At 37.4% G+C, this 25,521-nt stretch overlaps 2 protein-coding genes across 2 annotated transcripts in view; one reads left to right on the forward strand and one right to left on the reverse strand.

Moving 5' to 3' along the window:
* LOC136254874 (uncharacterized) overlaps positions 1-25,521 on the reverse strand; it is a 112,814-nt gene that overhangs the window by 8,933 nt on the left and 78,360 nt on the right. The gene's annotated exons all lie outside the window — the stretch shown is intronic.
* LOC136254872 (collagen alpha-1(I) chain-like) lies at positions 16,389-24,731 on the forward strand. Its single transcript, XM_066047636.1, has 3 exons — positions 16,389-16,677; positions 23,155-24,355; positions 24,522-24,731. The coding sequence occupies exons 1-3, from the start codon at positions 16,507-16,509 to the stop codon at positions 24,701-24,703; spliced, it is 1,554 nt and encodes a 517-aa protein (XP_065903708.1). The 5' UTR covers positions 16,389-16,506; the 3' UTR covers positions 24,704-24,731.

The raw sequence follows: 25,521 nt of genomic DNA on the forward strand, positions 1-25,521 counted from the left end.
AAGTGATCCAGTAATATCCTGATGCATTATGACTCATAGAATTTTTATTATATATTTCTTGACAAGACTTTGCAGGAAACTTTGCCTCCAATCCTAGGGTTGAGTCTTGCTCTTGTAGCAAAGCTGAGCAACTAACTGCTATCAAGGAGACAACAGACAGGATCAAGTAGTACATAGCCATCGTCATTGCTCAGGAGAGATCTTGATTTTGATTCAGAAAGTGCATATGAACATGTTTCTGTTATACTTGACTGTAAAGCCTCAAAATGTATTTTGTTTGTAATAGGTAATCTGAGAATGGTATATTAGGTTGCTTTGAAGATAAGGGAAGGGAAGGATACACACCTCCTGTGTCGATCCCTGTCTGGATCTGCCACTTTGTTTGAATAAAAAGCCTTAATTCTAATTAGCAAAGAATTCTACAAGATCAACAGTCATTGGATGCAAACACAGAATCTACCAAGAGTATTCCATTTATGATAAATCGTAGTGAATATGCTTAATATGCCATACAATGGTAGTATTATTATTATTATTATATATTATAATGTGCAGAACCGCAAAAAGAGTGTGTGGCACAACATTACAAGTGGGTGAGTTGTGGGGAAGGGGGGTGTGACATATTACAAACAGTTTGTACATACATTCATGTTATTATAAGTGTTCTTTTGAAGTGATCTAGAGTTGGAGAGTTGGAGAGTTAATGGTTTGCTGGCTAAGGCTGTTCCATAATCTGATGGCTGACGGGAAAAAGGACTGCAAATACAAGTTTCAAACTGAGGACTATGTAACTGTATTTTTCATACCATAGTTTTTTATATCATAGTTTATCTTAGAAATGACTCAATGCAGTGCTGTAAGGCATGTGATAATTGGTCACCACAATTCCCGCTTCACTTAATTGGCTATCTATAATTGTAATGTTAGCTTTACAAGAGAATTTGCAGTCTCACTGAAGTGCCAATGTAATCATCTACTAGAGGGAATTCTCATGCAAACCGGCTTTAATAACAAAATCAGCAAACAGTGGCTTTATGAATACACATTGTCTTGTTACACATTAGCATACCAGTTGATATTAAGCTAGCAAATAGAATATTATATTAGACAATGATGGTATGTTGAAAGTATAGTTGCTGTATGCTGATACTGTTGATACTGCTTAGTTATCCAGTAAAATTCAATTAAAACAAAAAGACACTCTCAACTTTCAGGATACAATAAAATCTTAACCTTTCTTTGTTGTGCTCCATGATTAAATATTGCCAATTATGCATCCATAATGATTGATTATTTATAAATCTGTGTGTTGATATACTGGTATAGTAGGGGTCTTGCATGTAAAGCACAAAACTGTTCCTTGATAACCACCACCTGTAACATTATCTGATTAACTGTGGCATTTGATACTATTGTTTACATAGGACCTGATACATCTGTTCCTGGCATGTTATCAACTGAGGCATTTGCAATGTTGTTTACACAGGAACTGATGCATTTTACTACCAGAGAAGTATGTATGTCATGTAAAGTGAACCATGGAACGTACCATGAAAGTCGTTTCATTGGCCTATATAAGACATCATAATTTCATGGTATTTTCATGGCACTGCAGAGATATGTAGTACCTATGAATTCTCGAGAAGCAGTAGCTACCCATGAAAGTAGTATGGGAAAACATTTACTGTATTAAGCACAAAACTGTTCCTGGATAACCATCACTTGTAACATTATCTGATCCTGATATGTATGAACTGTGGAATTTGCAGTGTTGTTTACACAGGAACTCATGCATTTTATAGTTTATTACACAAGAACATGCAGATATGTATCTGTTCCTGTCACAGATGCATCTGTTCCTGTCATGTTGTGTTTGCAATGTTGTTTACACAGGAACTGATACCAGAGAAGTATGCCATAATATATATATATTTTTGCAATCAATAGTGAAGTTGCCCTTATGGAATGTACCATGAAGGTCATTTCATAGGATACCATGAGTTTTCATATTTGCCATGAATTCTAGAATTTAATGGTATTTCATAGCACTGTACCCATGAATTCATGATCAAAATTACCAGTGATAGCTTACATATGGAAAAAGCTATTGACTTGAAATTTAGTCTTGAGTGAGCAAAAAGGCAGCTTAATAGATAGAATAAGAATTACATGTTACTTTGTGGCAAAAAGGTTTGTGTGATAGATACTTTCTCACACAAAACCAGACAAAATTCTAGATACTCTAATAAAACAGTCGGCTATTCTAATAGAGCATTCATATATACTCAAGTAAAGCATTCAATTGGATTTTGAAAACAATTTCAGGAGGCTAGTGTAAGTTTTCAAAATTTCCTGTTGGGGAAATGTCTCCAGACCCAGCATGCTTTACACACTATGAAAATCATATTAATCAGTTAGCTACCACACTTCTTAGCCTTCTTTACTTAAAATTTTATTGCTATCTGTCTGACCATATCTGAGTGAGACATGGGGCTAACTGAGTTACTGGCTAAACTATTTAGGCATGGTGACATTTTCTCCTTGTCTGCCCTAGGATAGATTACATACAATGAGCCAATCATTACAATATCTCATCTTGTTCACTTCCACAGGTCCAGAAGGAGGACCAGGATTCAAAGGAGATGCTGGATTAACAGGACCATCTGGCCCAACAGGAACTAAAGGTGATATATTGAAGTTTTGTCGAATAAAACCAAGTGCTGAGTTGAGAGACAAGCATCATTTGACAATTACATGTACAATATAATACAAGGAGTCAGGAATCTATAGTCTTAGGGTTACCGAGTTACTAAAAAAAAAAACAGTAATAACAACTGTAGCCTGGCAAGACTTTATAAAATTAAATAATTAACAGTTCAACAGATTGACTACATCCCATGATGCTGAAGCCTGAGAGTTAAATATCCTGTACAAACAGGAGATTGTAATACATTCAAGCTGCTGAAGTATGCAACATATTGCACTCTGCATTATATTGCTAAGTTTTGTAATGGTTACTGGCATGAAATGGCCTAGACAGCAGGGTCGGAACCCAGAGATTTTGAGTGGTCAGGCCATTCATGGACTGCAATGGAAGTCATAGTCATGAACACTACATTTTATTGATTTGAAATTTAAATCAGATTATCTACTGTAATTTTTTTGTGTGTGCTAGCTACAGCATGTATTAACATGCTAAGCTAAGGAAATCTGGGGGCATGGTCCCTGGGAAATTTTTTGAAAATACATGTTCTGAAATGGCATCTGGAAGCTATTTTACATACACGGTCTCTTTCTGCTCTTTAACACCAAGAATATATCCAGGTAATTTTGAGCTACTGTATACCAATTAATTCAATTTTAATATATAGCTAGTAGCTAATTTTACTTTCATGATACAAAGTGAATTTAGTTCTTTTGAGATACAGAAGCAATTTTGATTGTAATTGTTAATGCATAACATGCATTATCAATTAGCCTATTGTGCAATTCTATGCAGATGGTTCACTGGAAACTAATTAAAATAGATATAATGGTTTAGATCAACCAGACTGAACCAGTGTAAAGAGTGTATACTGAATGCTCTATTATCACGATGACTGTTCTATTAGAGCATAATGTGATGACTGCTCTATTAGAGTATCTCGATCTTCTCTTGCAAATTCAAGTGGCTGAAAAGTGGTCCGGCTAATGCCGGACCGTGGGCTTCGGCCCTGCTAGACAGCCAACTTCAACTGTCACAAGATCAACTGTAAATCCAGCAGGTTGAAGGTCAAGCAGTAATGAACCACAAAAAGTGATGCTATCATGATGTGCATTTTGACAAGTAAGTTTGTGCTTCAACCACTTGTTATTTATCCATAAACTGGCAGAGCATGAGAACTAAGGCATAAATAATTGGGCATATTTTGAGTGTATTAGGTAAATATTGAGCATAAATTTAAGCATAATAGGTAAATATTTGAGCAGTGCAGCATAGCATAATAGGTAAAATTATGAGCATAATTGGCAGATCCCTATGTGTAAGTGCAGTGTGCAATAACTTTTAAGACATGTGCTGACATACTGTCAGGACATTGTGAAAGGACTTCAAGTGATTTTACTGGACTTTTTAACTTATGTTTTTTTCTCCTTTGCTGTGTTTTTACCAACATGGATATTGCTTCTACCAAACATTGAGGCCACCCACAGGGGCAGATCCAGGAGCTGGCAAGGGGAGAGACACAAACAGGTATGTTGTAGGTGGTTGGGGAGAGCAGATTTTCTTGCAGTAAATAATCACCTTTAAGTAGTGTATCACTATTCATTTTTGCCATTGTAGCCTTTGTAGATAGGTGTGAAGTCTTAAAAGCTGTTTAAAAGGCTATGAATTTCTCAAACACCAGCAACACAATAATTTTTTTAGAGGCGCTTAGTACGCATGAAGGTGGAGTTACTGATTTTGACCTAACAAGATTTACTATTCCAATCAAAAAAGTAGTTGATCCTCCACAAAAAGGGGGGGGGGGGGGGCATTTACCCTAAATGCCCTTTCCTGGATCCGCCATTGGCTTATGCACTTGTAGTATTTTTTTTCTTGGAAGGTATGTCGGCCATCATCACCTGGATTGTAATTAAGTATTGCTTCATAATATAGTACAATTATGGTCACTATGACATCACGCACAAATGATTATGCACAGAGATATGCTCGTGCACTTATTACTAGAACTGTATACACGAGGTATGCATGTCATCATATTCCATTGTTACATCATCATGAAATAAGCTCTTTATACCAACAGCACTAATCACAACACTCTGACACAAACTTGACAGCAGTCAACTTATTTTTGCACAGTCTAAGACAATCATTTCACTGAACTGTTTTAGTTATATAGCTATATAGCTTTGAAAAAGATAGTAATGATGAATTTATCTGTGGTTTCTTGCTAATGGTTACTGTGTTATACATTCAGGTATTATAGGAATTGTCAACTTGCTGGTTACACAATGCAACTATAAAATTGTGTAACAATATTTGTTAGGCCACACATATGGTACCGGAGGTAAATATAATAAGTTCAGTATAACAGACAAAGTTTATCAGATTAGAATATTATTACTATGAAAAAGTATACCCCAGAATATGATTAGAATGTCATTTTAGGATACATACTGAAACTATTATTGTAGAAAATTTTCAGCATAGAGCTGCCTGTTGGGTGTGTTCTGTTTATGCAATTGTAACTACTTCACTAAACCAGCTGTCCAGGCCAACACCGGAAGAACAAAGACTATATGAGAAACTAGCATTACAGTGGAACCTGTTAATCAGGACATTTGAAAATGAGGACACCTGCAAAATCTGCACACCACGAAATGGCCCCAAAGTATCCCTTAGCATGTAAACCAACCTGGAGAATCAGCTGCATGGATACCTTACTTTGTTTGGTCCAAATGTGTCCTTATTTTGCAGGTTTCATTGTGTTTCTAATGCACAATAAAACTCTTCATATTCCAACTTATTATAGTCAAACATCATGACTTATAACTGATCCACCAGAAATTTTCATTCAGTATATGCTTCGTTTAATTGCATCATCTTCCTATCATCTCATCAACATAGTTACTTTCCCAGCACAATTAGATTGTGGAATAATTTACCAATTGTGTTACTTTACAATGACTGCTATTACTGTACCACCACAATCAGTTTTCCTCTAATTTATACCTGTTTAATTAATTAATTAATTAATAAGCTTTTGAATTTTTTGCTAGATTACAGCTACAAAACATAACTGTTTGAATGATTATAAGTTTTCACTCTTACATTTGAGCTGTAATAAAAATAGCTATGAAGGATGGATTCCCCCAAAACATGTTGTTGTCCAAGTGTGTGTATATTGCCTAATATGTACATATGTAAGTTTTAATGAATCCCATGAAACTCAAAGTACGTATCTGAAGACCTGATTTCCTTTCTAAATGGTTTGGTGTTGACGTCATGTACAATTCTGTGAATCATGCAATCATAATTATTTGCAACAGCTTTATGGGACTCATACATTACTTCGTCCTCACAGGTTATCCACTACAAAACTGAGCAAACAATTCACATCTTGTTATAGTATCTCTCTACGTTAAACAATCATAAAGTGGAAAGTCTGCTAATTTGTTTCAATAGGGAATACGTTATAGTGTAGTGGCATAGCCCTCAAAATTAGCCAAATTGTGTACTTTTCATTTAACCATTAAACTTTCCACATACATACATAGTGCTCCTCATGACATGTATTTTTGACATAATATTATCACAGATTTGACCTTTGTGGCCACATTTGCACAGAACATTGATCATTTCTCCCTGAGGAATTAATAAACTTGTTAAAACATGGTACCAAATTAATGGTGCCCTTGGGGTGTAAATTACTCATGAGGAGGTAAATTATCTCAAAATTCATGGGTAATAATGAAGTTGTTTCATTCAACAAACTTTTGTGGTGCCATGTTTTAACAAATTAATTAATGCCACAGGGGGATAAAGACACAAATGATCAAATTTCTGTGCAACAATGGCCATAAATATCACCGAAGGTCAAATCCGTGATGGTATTATATGTCATGAGGAGTATTACGTATGTGGAAAGTTCCATGGTTTAATGAAAAAGTGCATGATTTTTGCATTGTGCCGCTGTACTAACATACAAACTTGTCTTTAAGACAATAAAGGTAATATTTATATACACTTTTCATTATCTGAGACTCAAGTACTGTATGAGTATATATTTATAATGCCATAGATATATTATATTGTCCATATCCAATAATTTATGTAGGATGCAAAGTATTATATAATATATAGCTATATTTAAAATCACAACGAATACAATGGAGTTCGTTTCTAAATAGTAACTAGCTACATGTTGTGTGTAGAAATGTTTTAATTTTTTTGTTAAGTATTATGAATACACTGCAGTATTAAAATATAAACATCCTAAGTGCAAGCATAGTATTCAATACTTATATGGACATTAAATTTTTGTTGAGTTTTTATACAAGAAAACTGTAAGATGTGACACAGAAATGACATCATTGTGGTGCCACAAAGGTATATACATGCACCCATATTTAGTTGAAGCATATATATCATTTTACTTAGTGTTGATGATTCACCATTATGGCTGCACTACATCCTGTATGGCTATAGCGTATATAAGAGTGTTTGATCATGTCTTCGAGGTATCGCACACACACTGTAATTACATGGATGCTGTTTGATAATTGTGTATGATTTCCTTACAATACTATGCAACTGCTCTCTCTCTCTCCATATATATACATACTGTATATGTACGTATGAATAACAATCATATACATGACAATATACATATATATTTATATAGACCAACACTGTGCTGCAAGTATGTATATTTATGTACAGAAATACATCAATGGGTATACCTCATGTATATAGGCACATAGTATACTGTATGCTAGTAGAGATTATAACTGTTGTCTGAAAATGTCACATAGATGGTACAAAGTGAACAAACTTGTTTGATTACTATTATTCAACTTGTTTCATTTTACTTATATATTTGTTTAAACTTGTTCGATACATGTGATCTTTTACACAACACAATTGTAGCATGTACGTATTAGTTAGTGGTTTTAAATGTTTAACCTACTAATACTGTTCAGATTTTAATACTTTTTTTAGTCAATAGTAATATAAACTAATATCTTAAGTTATTTGCCAATTATGTAATAGTTATACCATGGCTGCGAGGGATTTTGCTGATATATACACCCAAAGCCCGAGGGCTGCAGGTGTATATGTCAGCAAAATCCCAAGCAACCATGGTACAAGTGATATATATCACTTGGGGCGTACTCACCTAATAGGTGAAAGAACTAATGAGAACTCATCCCATTTGTTTTATACAGTAGCATCTGAAGATCTATTGTGGTTTTAATAGCGTGGGCTAATAGCCATCAAAACGTTGTCCATACGTTAAAACGTCATTAATACGTTACTAAGCTTCAACACGCAATGTTAGAAAACTTGCGATTGTGGGATGGAGTTTATATTGTTATCATTTTTGTACTAAGTTAAGCCAACTAACTTCGCTATTGGGACATTAAGTAAGTTACTATATTAAGTTAAGTACTTAGAACTGTAAGTTACTAACCTATTTCAACGTAGCTGTAGTAGCTTTGCTGTTCCATGGTCTGTTCAAAGGCTGATACGTGGTGGGTAGAAATACGCATCCACAATCTCAGGAATTGCCAACTGAGACAAGGGTATAGAATTAGATTGTGCTTTTGGAATCACCTCAGTAAGAATTATAATATCAGGTTTCTCAACACTTATCATCACTAAAAGGTCATCTTTCTTATTTAATGCTTGGTCAGCATTTGTATAAAACACAGTTAACTTCTTACCAGTACCTGTCTTGAGAGAGTCACATACCGCAACAGAAACAAAAGCAGGTATTTAAACGAATGCTACAATATCATCTACAAAACAAACTATTGCGTTTTTCGTCGGGTAGATAGTACGTAGCTAGCTTTCATGTAGCTACCTTCCCGAGAGGGTATACAGTAGCTAACCACTATCCGGTCTCGTGTTGGCCCCACCGATCAGCAATCCGGTGACAAAAGAAGGAGGTCTGGCTATATATGAGACTATTTAGGACACACAGTAGACCCACCTGAATTATCCAGTAGCTTTACTAGTATCCGAGCGCTAGTTCGTAGCACGCAAGTGTTCCTTTGTTTAGTGGCTATAGTAGCTATCACCATAGATATTATATAGCTATATAGCTAGGTGCGTAGTATATATATCCATGCATCACTATCGAGTAATGTGTGAGGTCATTATCATTATTATTATTATTATTTAATGGGCTTGTAGATGCCAAGGCAAGCTAACTTGCCAGGCTAGGCCGCAGGCCTTTGAAGGTGCCCATATCTAGATTGCTTCCAAAAATTATCCAAGCGCAGCTTGAAGGTTGCAACTGTTGGTGCTGAAATGATAAAGTCAGGTAAGGAGTTCCATAGATTGACTATTCTATTTGTAAAAAAGTTCTGCCTAACAAGTAATCTTGATCTTTCTTTAAAAAGCTTAAGAGAGTGGCCCCTGGTGGTAGCAGTATTTAAAGTAAAAAAAGTAGATGGGTCCAAGTCATAATGTCGTTTAAGTATCTTATATGTTTCAATCATATCACTCCTTTGACGTCTGCAATACAGAGAATAGAGATCCAGAATTTCAAGACGGCTTTCATAAGTCAAGTGGGCTAATCCGCGAAGGTGTTTAGTTGCACGTCTCTGAACCTTTTCAAGGGTGTCGATGTCTCTGGCCAAGTACGGACTCCAAGATTGCACACAATATTCCAAATGCGGTCGAACATACATCTTATACAGAAATATAAACATATCAGTAGAGTCAATTCTAAAAGATCGCCTAATAAGCCCAAGAACCTGTGTAGCCTTGACTGCAGCTTTTTGGCAGTGTAGTGAAATATCTCACCACGTAGATAACAACACACCATATCTCCACCACAAATTATCATGGGATCCTCACATCAATTACATCTGTAACAAGGCAAATCGACTCCTTGGATTATTAAAAAGAAATCTCCACAATGCACCATCAGAAATTAAAGAACACGTCTACAAACAATTGCTCTTACCATCATTAGAATACTGCTCAACCATCTGGGACCCCTATCATCACACTAGTATTAGTAAACTAGAAATGATTCAACACCGCGCTGCTTGTTTCGTTTTGAACAAAGCCTAGCACAGATCTAACCAAAACCATGATAGCATCACAGACATGTTAACCAGTCTTGAATGGCCTACACTTCAAAACAGAAGAACAATTGCTAGACTCACCTTCCTATTCAAGATTGTCAGGAACTTACTAGCAATACCTGATCATTGCTTACTGTCACCAACTCCAGTGTCCTCCACCCGTGCTCAACATCCTCTCAAGCTAACTCAATTGCAAACAAGAGTTGATGTGTACAAATACTCCTTCCTCCCTCGAACAATTATTCAATGGAATTCCCTTCAAATTCCTAACATCGACACAATAGATCTTGAAACATTTAAGAACGCTGTAAGTAATAGCTATAATATGTGATTGTAATGCTCATTAGTGTGTTGCCCCTAGTGGGCTTTGCTAATTAACAATAATAAGTAGTCAATCGAGGGGTCCGTATCTCCCTGTGAAATCTCCTCTTTGAAATGAAGTCTTTAAAAATTGTTGTAAAGTTCAGTATATTTCCCGTATTTTTAGCTTCACGTATGCCAGTATGCAGAGAACTCGAGAAAGGATTCCGCGTATTTCTTTTTTTTTTATTCCGGCCCTAATGGCACTCCCATCCTCCCCGATCTCTAGCTAGAAGTTAAACCTAATTTAATTTATAAATGACAAAAAGCAGAAAAGAAAAAGCAGCTAAACCTACAGAGCCTACACAGGCCTACAAAAACACCGCATGGACCGCCAGCATATTTCCGTATACTGGACCGCCAGCATATTTCAGCATATCTACGTATCGCGTGATGTTACTATTCCAGATATCTAGGATTTTAAATGCTCTGAAATCTTTCCATAAATCTTGCAAAGAGATTTGAAATCTCGTACAGGATTGCCGGTACCAGCAGTTTTTCGTTAGCTTAGCTGATTATGATAATGATTATGTTATATTGGAAAGATAGCAATGTGCTGATATACATCCGATATAAATAGACTCAAAATTACAGTATTTCAGACTGCATTAATTTATAAATTACTTGTGGTGGATGGTGGCATACTCCATTTTGGCTAGAGTATGTTTAATACTGTTAGATCTACAGTTGGCAGGAAGATCACAGAAGTCGAAGTGCCATTGCATCACAAAGATCACACTTGTGGAGGGAAAGCCATCTGGTTTTGCGTGGTTTGTAACATATATCACCTTTCTGCAGACCTCTCAACTCTTTTAGTGTCATTTTGAGCCTCTTCTCAAGATCATGATCAGGTACTAATTAATGCTCTGGATTTTAAGAATTTAAAGATGATCAATGCTACTAAACACTAAACAATAAACAAAAATGAGAAGGCATCTTTCCAAACGTTGGGCTCCAGGTTGGATTTGTTATGTGAGAGCACGTAGAACCTTTTTGATAGGCCACAGTTCCTTATCAGGTAACTATAGAACTGCGCATGCAGATGACACACTATTCTGTATAGTGTGTGCCAGGCCTTTTTTTGAGCAAATAGTCACCCATTATGGCCAGTACAACCAATCAAGCAAGCCAGCTTTGACTAATAGTGCATGCATGCTGCACTGGCTGACCAGTTAACCCAACCAGCAAAATCACTGGATTTAAAGATTTGATGATGGTTGATTGTGGTCAGCAGCAGTGATTACTATGTTTTGTTCACATAAATGAATGAGTCCTAGGATTATCACAGAAATTAAGTACCACCACAAATCAAAAACTTTTAGTCACTAAGAAGATGAACTATGTAGCTCATCCAAGTCCACAAAAAGATCAATGTAGGTGCAGCACAGTTACAATGCTTACTCTACCGATGATGAGACTACCCCGTGAGTTTCTAATTGTTTTGTGTGTCTTGTGTGTAGGCTTAAGTCTAGCATATTTTTGGCATAACAGAAATTTTTGGCCTGTTAGCTATGCCTAAAATAATTAGTGTTATTTTACTTAGTACTGCAAATCTAGTTCTAGTTCTAGTTTTAGCTCTAGTATTCCAATTCCACCATAGTTTTAGTTTGTATTAGTTCTAGTGCCCCAATTCCACCATAATCACTTGCACTCAATTCTGCAATGTACTAGGCTAGGCTAACATACTGAAATGTTGGTAATTCTGACCCAACACTAGCAATTTCACTATACGCATCTAGCAACTGGTTCTGAAGAATTTATAGGTATGTATGTATGCAAGAAAAACATTTTAAGAAATTATAGAAATAAAAGGTAATGAAACAAGGGTTGTTGCCTATACACACGAAGGTATACCAGTAGACATTTTATCCCTACTTCAGTCTATAGCCACCCATGATTAAATTAGGGATTACTAGCAGAGTTCGAATTGAGGGTATACGGGGGTATCGAAGTATACCCTGTTGAAATTTTGCTAGAAATAGTATACCTTGTTAGTTGCTTGCCTTACCAAGGTGCTGCAGTAAAATATACACAACATTCATGAAAGAGAATGTTCAGTAGTTGCATGCTTTCACATACTACTAGAGAATTGAACTATCTCAAACTCTCTCCACCAGTGTAGGAGTGCAACAGCTCACCTTATTGAACTGCACAGACATTATTAAAGGAAACAAGTGGCTCATCCACCTGGTGCTAAAGACTTGTTGTCCCATACTAGACTATACACAGTAAAAACAAACTAGTGAATGTCATTACTAAATGTAGTGAACGTCACTACTAATGTCTGCCACAATACTCACTATTTTTGTGTAGTGACGTTCACTACTAACTTTGTAGTGAACGTCACTACATTGACCACCAAGTAGTGACGTTCACTGCAAAAAGTAGTGACGTTCACTACAAAAAGTAGTGAACGTCACTACTTAAAAGTAGTGAGTATTGTGGCAGAGCAATTCAATACTAAATTTTTACAGTGTACAAGTGTATGCATGTATGTCAGTACACGTTAAGTTGAATCCTCAAAAATATTTTACTGCGAAAAATTGTTTCAAAATCTTTCTTGATAATACATTTACGACCAATTAAGGTCATCTCCATAAAACTGCCTATTCTTTCCCAAATGAAGCACATGTCTGTTCTTCACACATTCACTGTCATCTCTAACTATCCGCCTGGTAGGAAATGAAAAAGAGGATCTCCTGGACCAAATGTTGACCCTGAAAGTGATAGAGGCTATAATGGAATGTACTGAAATGTACTGTATACAGTTGATCATATACATGATATTTTTAAATTGCTTAACAAGATCTTTGCTCTACATTATAATGTGGCATATTTCAGTGCACAGAGAGAACTTGCTTACTGGTTTGCAATTGAGGAACACACTACCCATTCAACTGGTAGAGTGTCATTGAATAAACAAGTGGCTATTCTGTTAGAAGTACTCTAGTTTGCTATACTTGTTTGCAACTGCAGTCATGCTGGCAAGCAGGGAGGCAGACAGAGATCAAGTTTTAGTGATTTAAAAAAGTATTACTGGCATGTGTATTATTCTCATGTGGCCATGCAGACCGCTTTTTCTCGGCACAGTGTTTATCGATTAGAATTATATTAAGTGCCTGCTTGAAAAGGGGTCTGGTCCAGAATCAATATGCCAACTTGTTTTCACACCCCAAGCTAGAGCTCGGGGTGTTTAATCAACTTTCGTCATAAAACGTATACTTCCTTTTAAATTTCAAGCCACGTACGCAGTGGAAATCCCATGAACAATTGCCGGTAGTGGTGATGAGAGACACTGAGGCTGTTTTTGTAGGATTGAAAAGGACACAGATCGATTCCTTGTGGAAATGAAAAGGCTAAAGATGAACTGAGCAAGGAATTCTTTTCAGCCTTAGAAAACCAACCTCAGTGTCTCTCATCACCGCTACCGGCAATCGTTCATGGTATTTCCAGTGCATACGTGGCTTGAAATTTGAAAGGAAGTATAGAATTTATGATGAAAGCTGATTAAACACCCCGAGCTCTAGCTTGGGGTGTGAAAATGAGTTGGCGTATTGATTCTGGACCAGACCCTTTTTGATCAGGTACTTTTAATTCTAATTGATAAGCATTGTGCCGAGAAAAAGTGGTCTGGCCACATGAGACTACATGTGTGTATGGTCTTTTGTTTAGCTATAATTATTTGATCTTGACGTATAGACACCAAGACAATTCCAATGAGGTACTTTATTATTATTAACACTTTACAGTAACCAGCACTGAAGGTCCAACATGTGCTGCAGCCTTAGGATTACCTAACCTAACTTCAAGGACTTGGACTTAATGACTTATACTTATAACTGGAAAGGTGTAACAGAAAAGGGGCCAAATTATAAGCAACGTAAGATATTTCTAGGGTGGTTTTTGGAGGAGATACTTTTGGCAGGTGCCATTAATTGTTGGGATGGTCCCTACTAAATAGTACTACTGTACTGTTTGATACTGTCTCTGGTTAAATGGTATTTTATATATATTTATTTTTGTCAGTAAATTGCTAGTTGCGTGTGTAGTCAAACACATGTACATGAGGTTTACATAATTCATGTGCAATAACTATTATTTAATTAGTTGATCATTGTCCCCCAATATGTTTTAAAACCTTTTCAGCATTAAATATTTTATCAATAGCTAGTTTCATGAGGTCTGCATGATTTAATCCCTTTACCCCTATAAGGATGAATAAATATATACAGCCTTTGATACCTCAGTACACTGATACAGTAACTGTGCACATCTACTGTGCACATCTACACTGTACTGTATGTGCAAATACCCAGCCCACAGTACCTAGTATCAAATATAACTCTTAGCTTTCAATCTTCGAAGTGTAATAATAATATTATGTCAGATCAGTGTCAAGTGATCAAGTGTCTTAGTAAAAAATTTATCAGAACAATATAATAATTGTTAGTGGGAGCTAGCACACTAACACTGCTAGTGCAAGTGCACTGTAACTCTTCTAAACATTTGGTATGCATTATAGTACTCAATAACAATATTGTTATGCACGTACATTATCTTTGATATGGCATTGAATATATAGCGTGCAAACTACAAACGGTAAGTAGAGCTGCTATCCCAACATGTATGAAACAACTAGTGCAGTTGGTCCTCTAACAAAAAGTCCTCTAACAAAAAAGAGGCTTAACCGCTTAATTACTAGCATATATAGGACATTAAAGAGAATTTCCAAGGTGTTTCCATTAAAATATGAAGATATTTCATCACTTGCTTACTTTATTGCAGACCTCAGTGCCGACATGTTAATTCACTGATATCAAACAGCTGATCCCCTGCAGGGACCCAGAGGAATGACAAAGCCTTTATATACTCAATCAAGGGTTATTCTCTTCTCAACAACTTTTCATGCAAACATTTGTAATTTAATTTAAAAAATGTGACAGCTAGCAGTGACTTGATTGGTTTTTCGTTATAGCTGTAGATGTTGGATGATCTGGGTAATGGACATCAATATTGCTGACAGGAAAACCAAAAATATGAATGACATTATTAATAGTATCCATATTGTAGAGCATAGCATTGGACATGGAGGATTTCAATATAAACTAGGGAAGGACAGGACTCTAAAGGTCATTAACAAATCTGGTTTTTTAAGCATCACGCAGATAACAAATTCACAGGCTATAAGCCTTCTCACAGGTCCCTATAGTGGGATAGCATTCACAGAATTAAATGTAGCAGTGGCAGATTTAGTGGGGTTTCAAGGTTTCCATGGAAAAACCCTTTGAAAAATGATTATGCAACAGTTGAGTATTTTAAATAATTATTGCGACGTACACCTATAATAAGCGATGTGCATGCTCAATGCTGTGCATTTATTTTACAGACTAAAATTGTTACCAAATGCAATCTCAGAGCATCTAAATTTCAAAAATTTCCTGGAGGTGGCATGCCCGCAAACCACCCTAGCATGCTTCGCACATTCACCCATGTCAGTGTATATGTCCACTTCCTAGATCTGCCACTGTGTAGATACTATAATTGTCAATTACGTACATGTCTGATAGTGACATGCCGGGACTGAGTAACTACAAAGGCAATCTAATAATGAAGGAGAATTGATTCCGATATAGAAGAGTTAGCCAATATGTATGTTGTTCAATGTACAAAACTCAATCAGTGATCATGAGTATAAAATTATAAAAACAAAAAAGTGAAGGTCACTGTTAAATTTTGTGAAAATCACTACTAATGTCTGCCACAATACTCACTATTAATTGTAGTGACGTCCACTACTATGTAGTGAGGGTCACTACAAGGTCACTACACAAAAATAGTGAGTAGCTATTTAGTAGTGAAATTCACTACTAATTTCACTTCTAATTTTTTACGGTGTAACAACATACATACAGCCTGTACGTAGATACATGTACTGTACCCATTTAGCTAATTAAGTGATTGATAAGTACATCAATCGATTGCAATAGATGAAGCTTGGACAGTGTGTTTGTTAAGCTGGTTCCATAATTTCATTGTAAACAGAAAAAAAAGAATTTTTGTATGCATAGCTAGCTAATAAGCAGTCTGGTTGAAAGAGTGCACATTGACACCATAAGCTACTGTAGCTGCACACGTAGATAATTCGTTACAGAAGCCATACCACTTGTCGTCAGCATAAGGTCATTTATTGATACTGAAGGTGATATCAACAGGTTACATCACGCGTATGGTTTCATAATTACACCCTGAGGCAACGTCTGCTTGAACGTGTTGTCTTACTTACGTACAAAGGTTCCACTCGCCTGGCGTCAAGTTAGCAGTTCTATAGCTACGTACGTAGCTAAAATGAGTTCTCCTAGTAGAGACGTCACTTTGGGAATTAGCTTGGTGCTATCAACAGTTAGTCTAGTGTTACTATTGGTGGCGACCTGCTACTTCCAGACATCACTGAGGGCACTAGAAAAACAAGTGGAGCTTGATGAAGAGTTGCTGTTACAGCTGCAAGAACAACTCAAAGTGAGTAACCAGGACCCTGTAGTGGTGCTTAAAGCTTAGCTTGTGTGTCTGTGGCTCCGAGTGTGGCTCTCTGGGGGATATCGCATGCATTGGTAAAACTCCCCCTCTGGTAAAACTGGGAGGGGAGAGGGAGATTACTTGGCATAACGGGAACCCAGAACTGGGAGATTAGTCATATCCGGGTGGTAGGTCTATGACACCTCTACAAATCACGTACACCCTTCAGCTACCAAATCACAATCACCTTAATCTCTCGAGCGATTTTGTCCACGCAAATAATTACGAAATATTGTCCTTCAGGACCCTCACAAATCGTACTACGACAATCACATGTGATTCAGAAGTTTCAAATCACTATTTAATTAAAACACAAAATCGTGACAAACAAATAGAGTAATTTATATCACAGAGGACAGTTTGGCTTCAGCCTGGATTAAGTCAATTGACATTGATGTTAAAGATTGCCCAAAACATCCCTTAGAAAATCTAGATCTCATAAACATCTAATGGATGAATGCAAAAGGGAAAAGGATAAACAGCATCTCACCCATCCCATAACGACAGCATAAGGTGTGTCCCGTTTGTTGGAAAGAAGGAAGGCAAGACACTTATAGAACACAGTAGCTACGTCAGCCATTCCTCCAGTAGCTGAGAAAATTAATGGAGTGAATGAACCATGCTCTATTTCACATATTCAGGTCTCATATGAGTACTTCTTAGACATTTCATATCAAGCTTCAAATCACAAATCGGGCTTCAAATTGCAAAATGATTTCAAATCACATACAGATTGTGAAGGTCGGTCATATCACATGCACAATACCACAAGGAGGCATTTTTTGCACTAAGATGGTTTCTGGATCCAGAAGAGAACCGAGTCACCCCCCCCCCCCCCCCCCCCCACACACACACACACACACACAGAGTCTACAGACAAGCTGCACGCTTGGTTCCAAAAAATTGAGATACTCTAATAGAGCAGTCAGCCACTCTAAGGATGTAGGAAGGTGCATAGGGGCTGAAGTACCCCTCCTACTAAATTTACTGAGTGCTAGCTAGAAAGATAGTAGAAGCTACAGCACAGGTGTGATTGCTTCAGATGTAATCGCAACTGTGCTTCCTTTAGACTAAAGCATACATGCATGGACAATAAAAAGATGAGATGAAAAGAGCTAATCTCTTACAGGAATCTCCTGCTCTCACTCCTGCTCCCCTCCTGGTTTTACCATTACCGCTCTCTGTGGTCTGTGCTTAAGGTGGTACCTATACGTAGCTTTATGCTAGATTAATAATTGTTAGTTGAACTGCTAAGCTATACACTCATAGATTGTTTATTCAGCTAGATATAGTATACACATTCATTTGTTCTGTATTTTTCAAATTACGTAGCTTATCCACAAAGCCAGAGTATTTAACTTATGTATCATTGAAGCTGAGTGTAGCTATTTAGGTGTGGTGATTGTAACGTCCTTTCAGAATGGATGGAAATTAGGTGAATACATGATTCTACAATTTGATGGCTTGTGGAAAAAAGGAGTAGTTGGATATTCACAATGTATTGGCTTCTTGGTGTACTTAACTGTTGAAGCTTCTATATAGCTACATAGCTAATGGTACATTACTATAATTATATATATATGGCCAAGAATTCAAAATGATGCCTGTAAGGCGTAATGTACATAGCAAATGTATACTCTATTAACATGTTTCTCCTTTATTCACTAATTATTATACGAACTGTATGATTACAATTTTAGTATAGCCAGTTTTACAAAAGTGTGGTGACTAAATTACACTATCATTTAATGCAATGACGATAGTCCAATATGTACGTAGCTACGAAATACTAACTACTATAACAATTTATGTTTATAATAAGGTTTAGTCTATGGAATGCAACTTTACTAACCCAAAAGAATGTTAAATATATTTGTTTCTCAGTTAAATAAAATTGATTATATATATAAAACTGTTAACTGTAAAGTTTTAGGATATTATGCCAAAGGGGGTAAAGTTAAACATTCAACTGGAACAACTCTTTTCTCAAGTTTTCCCTACACACGCTGAGTAAAGGGACGAGTCTATTTTGCTTCTTTTCCACCTATTTTTTCTTTCCAGCAATTCTTTTATTTTTCATCTACTATGCTCTAAGTGCAAAGATACAATTTCATCTTATAGTGACTGTTCAATTGGAGTATCTCGATCTGTACTTGCTCTTACCACGTAATACTGTAGCAAGAAGTTAGCTAAGGTTGTTTAACATAATTTATGTGACTGCTCTATTGGGGTATCTCGATTGCCACTTACTCTTCCTGTAACAATTAGCCGTGTATTGTTGATATTTTATCACATGTGACTGTTCTATTAGAGTATCCTGATCTTTTGTGCAGTTTTTATGTTCACTTCACAAAAATTGCACCTATTTTGCCAGCATTTTGCTCATTGTTTTTACCCATCCATTATTCCAAACCTATTGCCAGCAAAATCAATGTGTCCCTAACTGAGTACCATGGTGATCCCTGGAGAAGTAGTAGTACGTACTTATATTCATTTTGACCATATTTTGGAAGATCAGTCTTAATGTCATGCTTGGAGTAAGAAGTCCACATTTATGTGTCACCACTAAATCACTTATGCAGGTACCTGATAAAATATGCTATAACACAAGGTACTGACTAGTGATTCTAATCACTGTAGAGCTGATTGGAAGTTTGGAATGCCTTATTTTAATTAAGTTTTAAAATGTACCATAAAGGTTACGTTTCCAAAAGCCATTCACATATGTGACCCAGTCTGCGAAAAGGGGTCTTATAGCCTTTCCAAATTGTCAAGTTTGACTAATCATAACTCCTCATGGTTTTATCCTATCACCTTCATAAATATTACACCAAGCCATAGTGCTATGTTAGGGGTATAGGAGCACCACATTTCAGGGTGATACCACATTCACAAGTTAAGTTACAGGTTGCCAAGTACATGCAATTGAAAAGGCTATAAGACCCCTTTTCGCAGACCGGGTCACATGTTATTAGTTTGTTATATAGATACATTACTGGTTGGTTGCATTGTGAAAAGCCTACACAACAATTTAAATACCAGACATTTTTCTGCTCACACAGCAGACTATTTTTATGTGGGAGATTTCTATGATTTTCATTTCAGATCATCCTCATGTACTTAGCTAGCAATGATGTAACTACAAATATAAGTATAGGCACACAGGTCACTTGCAATACAACTGAACCAATTAACCTTTAGCTACATAAGTCTTCACAAGAATGGTGAAATTATCCAGTCATTCAATGTATGTATGCTTGTCTATTATTTATTAGTAAGACTAACTTCTTCCTCCATTATAAGTAGCTATAAGAATACAACTATTGTTTTAATTTTTGGTCTGTGAACCCTGTATCATTATAGTGTCTTCCTTTGCTGAAGTTTGATAATGAAGTGTGGGTGGGTGGTTGTATACTTAGAGGCTATTGTTAGTACAATAGTTCCTTTGCCACGAGTAAAACACTACTGCAAATTTGGGTTTGTTAACCAATAACAGATGGATAAAATCATACCAAAACTTCTGCTGCTAAAGTACAGCATCAACTGTATACACTCAGACATGCCATTGATTGAGATTAGTCTTGTGGACACAGCCTTTCAATTACAAAACAAGTTCATTTTTCAATAAATTCTATAGCTCAGTGGAGGAGAAGTGTGTTTAAGGTTAAATAATTTGAATGCAATACAAGTAGGTTCCTGCTGTTGTTGTGACTGCTATAGTTTTGAGGATGCCTAGATTGCACTGTACTGGAGAATCAAGTCACTACTGTGTTAGGATTTTTGTACTCAAATATTCAACTCCCTAGCATGCATAGGCCAGGGTTTAGCTTTCTTACAGGTGATGAAAGAGCAGTTCCATGCTGGAGTCACCATTAAGTTCAGTCTCAAGATGATGTGGGCTTAAGCTGCATTTCCAGCAATAACTTGGAAGTGCAAGATATGGATTTTGTATTATTGTATTGTATTGTATTAATGCTTTACAGTGACCAGCACTGAAGGTCTGCAGCAACATGTGCTGCAGCCTTAGGATTACCTAACCTAACTTCAAGGACTTAGACTTAGTGACTTATAGCTGAAAAGGTGTAACAGAAAAGGGGCCAAAGTAAGGAAAAAAATCCCTCCAACCCCAGGAATCGAACTGCAGGTCACCCAATGTCTAGTCGGGGCCACACTCAGTCTCCTCCAGGAGGGATGGATTTTCTTCCTCAATCCTAAAGTATTTATTGTATTAATGCTTTACAGTGACCAGCACTGAAGGTCTGCAGCAACATGTGCTGCAGCCTTAGGATTACCTAATCTAATTTCAAGTACTTAGACTTAGTGACTTATAGCTGAAAAGGTGTAACAGAAAAGGGGCCAAAGTAAGGAAAAAAATCCCTCCAACCCCAGGAATCGAACTGCAGGTCACCCAATGTCTAGTCGGGGCCACACTCAGTCTCCTTCAGGAGGGATGGATTTTCTTCCTTAATCCTAAAGTATTTATTGTATTAATGCTTTACAGTGACCAGCACTGAAGGTCTGCAGCAACATGAGCTGCAGCCTTAGGATTACCTAACCTAATTTCAAGGACTTAGACTTAGTGACTTATAGCTGAAAAGGTGTAACAGAAAAGGGGCCAAAGTAAGGAAAAAAATCCCTCCAACCCCAGGAATTTGAAGGTGGTCATTTAAAGTTGATTGCCACACAGAAGTTGAAAGATAAAGGTCATTTACATGCTCTCACACTATATGTGTATAGGATTAAATGAGTGGTGGCATGAGCAATGCTGGAGTAATTTGCTATAGTAGGAACCACAAAGGAGTAGGCATGGTCCACAAAATGACATCACCCAAGAACCAGCTTCAATTTCCCTGACAATGATGAGGCAGTATTGGTTAAGTAAAACTAAGCCCAAACAAGCTTTCAGATTGATCCAAAATGCTTTCAAGAAGTTGCTATAGAATTTTAAAAATACATTATTTAACAACTGACTGACTGATTGATGCCTCCAGACAAGCATAACTCGATAATGGCAAAGGCTATGGGCTTGATTTTTTCACTGATCAATGTCACTTCGGCCCGAGAGGTGCCTTTTGGCATACCGCACTACGTCCACTGTAATCTTCATGGACTTACCAGTGTCCTCCTTTGTGTCCCATTCATCTGTATTGACAGCGAAAAGTGTCGATTTGGTGATAACACATGATTGCTTTCCTTTGTAATGGAAATCTTCCGTATTTGTCATAGTGGCTATTTTGATAGCAGAGGTGCTTTTCAAACAGTTCTTGATTCGTGCTGCTGTGTAACAGGTTGAAAATACATGCCTGTAGCCGATAATGAAGCGTAATGGATACTTCACTTTAATTGATATAACTAGGGTGCACAGCACCATTTCTTTCTTTTGGTATGCATGAATTGCAGAGGTGCGTTTTGAACAGTTCTTGATCTGAAATGCTGCGTAGCAGGTTGAACATAGCTGACAATGAAGCGTAATGGATACTTCACATTTCAGATGATAATTGGGGTACGCAGTGCCATTTCAGATGCAGTATGTGTGGATTCACCAGTCATAATAATTTATTTACAAAAAAAGTTAATTAACAAAAATTTGGAATTTTTAACTAGAGTGGGGACCATAACACATCAGTAAAAAGTACTGAAACAAGCTGGAGTAGTGGACGATATTAAATCACAGTAAAACAATAAGAAGTGTCATATCCCTACCATGTAGAGTACTTGTTATATAAGTGATCAATAAACATCAATCAATTGTCTTACTGTATAGCCAGAAATTTTTGAGGGACGAAACTTTAGTGAGTAGTGACAATTTCATGAAAATACAATCGTGAAACGTTGAGATTGCATACAACTATATATTACCAATGTGCAAAGGTTTTCTAGACTTTCGTAGAATAAAAAAATGCAAAAATCGGATTTTACTTAGTTTCGCGAAAGTTTCGTCCCTCGAAAATTTCTAGCTATACGGTATATTCCTTAAAAACAATTATTGTATACGTAGCTATGTACATATATTATGTATAATATTTATTTATTTATTAAGGCTTCACAGCACAAGTGCTAAAGGTCTGTAGCACACCTAGTCCTACAGCCTGTTTAAAAAATGTTATATTAAGTGTGGAGAAAAAATTCATGACTGGACCTGGGCAGCCCCAATCCTGCAGTTATCCACTTTACACTCAAACATTTACAGGAGTCTGCCAGGTGGTCAGGATGTTTTTCCTTGTCAATTTCATGTATTTGTATCCTAGAGAGTGACATATATATATAAGGGTAAAGCTTGCAAATCTGTACCTATGTCATCTTAGTATAGTATAATTCTCAGTCCTCAGTTAGGATCGTCATGAGTGTCTACTGAATAAGACATTGCTAGATATGTATGTACAGCATAGTGAAAACATAAACTTTTATCGTACTTTGTAGTTGCACTCAGGTAGCAGTGACACCTTTGTTGACTTACATCGTGTTGCAAAGCGACAGACAGATTGTCAGTGTCCGCCTGGACCATCTGGTCCACCTGGTACAACTGGTCCACGTGGGCAGCGGGGAAGGAGAGGTTCCAGAGGAAGAACTGGAAACAAAGGAGAACCAGGAGAAGTGGGAGCCATTGGACCACCAGGACAAAAGGGAATCTCAGGAGGTGCTGGACCAAGAGGACAGAAAGGAGACACTGGACCACGAGGACAAAAAGGAGATTCAGGAGATATTGGAGCACCAGGGATTTCAGGACAAAAAGGAGAGACTGGAGACTCTGGACCAACAGGACAAAAAGGAGCACTAGGGGACTCTGGACCACCAGGACAAAAGGGAGATGCTGGAGACATAGGACCAGGGGGTCAAAAAGGAGACACAGGTGATGTAGGGCTACCTGGGAAAAAAGGAGAGGCTGGGGATCCAGGACAAAATGGATTGATGGGAAACTCAGGCTTACCAGGACCAAAGGGAGCTCCAGGAGACATTGGACCAAGAGGTCAAAAAGGAGACATGGGAGACAGAGGACCAGGGGGCCAGAAAGGAGATATGGGTGATGTAGGGCAACCTGGGCAAAAAGGAGAAGCTGGGGATCCAGGACAAGATGGACTAGGACAAAAGGGAGCACCAGGAGACACTGGACCACAAGGTCAGAAAGGAGATATAGGATCACGAGGAGAAAAAGGAGATACTGGAGACATAGGCCCAAAAGGAGATATAGGAGCTACTGGACTGAGAGGACAAAAGGGAGCTCCAGGAGATTCTGGACTACAAGGTCAAAAGGGAGACATGGGAGATAGAGGACCAGGGGGTCAGAAAGGAGCACCAGGAGACAGAGGACCAAGAGGCCAGAAAGGAGATATGGGTGATGTAGGGCAACCTGGGCAAAAAGGAGAAGCTGGAGATCCAGGAAGGAATGGACTAATGGGAAATTCAGGACAAAAGGGAGCTCCAGGAGACACTGGACCGAGGGGTCAGAAAGGTGACATGGGAAACACAGGGCTACAAGGCCAAAAGGGAGACCCAGGAGACAGAGGACCAGGAGGCCAGAAAGGAGCACCAGGAGACAGAGGACCAGAAGGCCAGAAAGGAGCACCAGGAGACAGAGGACCAGGGGGTCAAAAAGGAGCACCAGGTGACAGAGGATTACAAGGTCTGAAGACAAGCAAATTAATCACAATAATTATACAGAGCTGATTTTCTTAGCCACATAGACAAAGTAACCACGAAGTTGCATGTATTTACCCTTTATTGTAATTGTGTTTTCCTACTGTAATTGTAATCTCAGAGTTGCTAAAATTTCATGGTTGTATCCACAGGTTTACAAGGAATACAAGGACCACCTGGTCCTAAAGGAAATACAGGATCAACTGGACCACCTGGTGCTAGAGGACCTCCTGGTTTACCTGGTAGTAAAGGAGATACAGGACCACCTGGCTCCATATTAATGCCTGCTCCTACTGATTCTCCCGCAGATTGTCCAGAATGTGATGAACCTTAATCTGACATGTACCGTATAATGTACCATTATGCACTAAACACTGAATTGTAGCTAATACTACGTATAGTCTTACAATATATGTTATAATACCATACCTGTTTCACTGCCCATACAAAAGTCTCAATAGTAGCAGTGAAATTTATCCCGTATTTCACTGACAGCAGTGAAAAAGTTGTAATTGCAATTTCATTGGCTAGAATTTATGTTAACAATGTAGCGCCAATTAGTGTCGACGCGTGCTTAGTACATAGTGACAAATTGCGTACATGGCAACGCTAATGCACAGCATGCGTATATGCAGCGAGTATGGTATTAACTGGGAATAGCATGGGTAGCAGTGAAATTTGGGATAAATACCACTCTTGTTGTATTGGAAATGGTAAATTTCACTCGGCTTCGCCTCGTGAAATTTATCCCCATTTCCAATACAACACTCGTGATATTTATCCCAAATTTCACTGCTACCCATGCTATTACTAGTACCTATACTACTGTACTGTATATAGTGACTAATATTTACTGTCACATCAAGAGTTCATAATAATTATGTTACCAGATTTGTTGCAAAAAGGTACTTTTCCACACATTTGACATACCAGCAAACAAAATGATGTAACACTTGAATCCTTACACTGATTAACTTTCTCGTAGTATCAAAATGTAGTCAGATATAGTAGCTATATGCATTGAAAATTTCAAACAATTATATGCCATGATCAAAAAGTTATGAAGCTTAAATTTAAAGTTCAAAATATGGGTCAAATTTTGTGTGTGAAAAGGTACCTTTTTACAAATCCGGTCATACATTATATGGGGGA

Source organism: Dysidea avara, chromosome 4, assembly GCF_963678975.1.
Source record: "Dysidea avara chromosome 4, odDysAvar1.4, whole genome shotgun sequence".
NCBI classification, from domain to species: Eukaryota; Metazoa; Porifera; class Demospongiae; order Dictyoceratida; family Dysideidae; genus Dysidea; species Dysidea avara.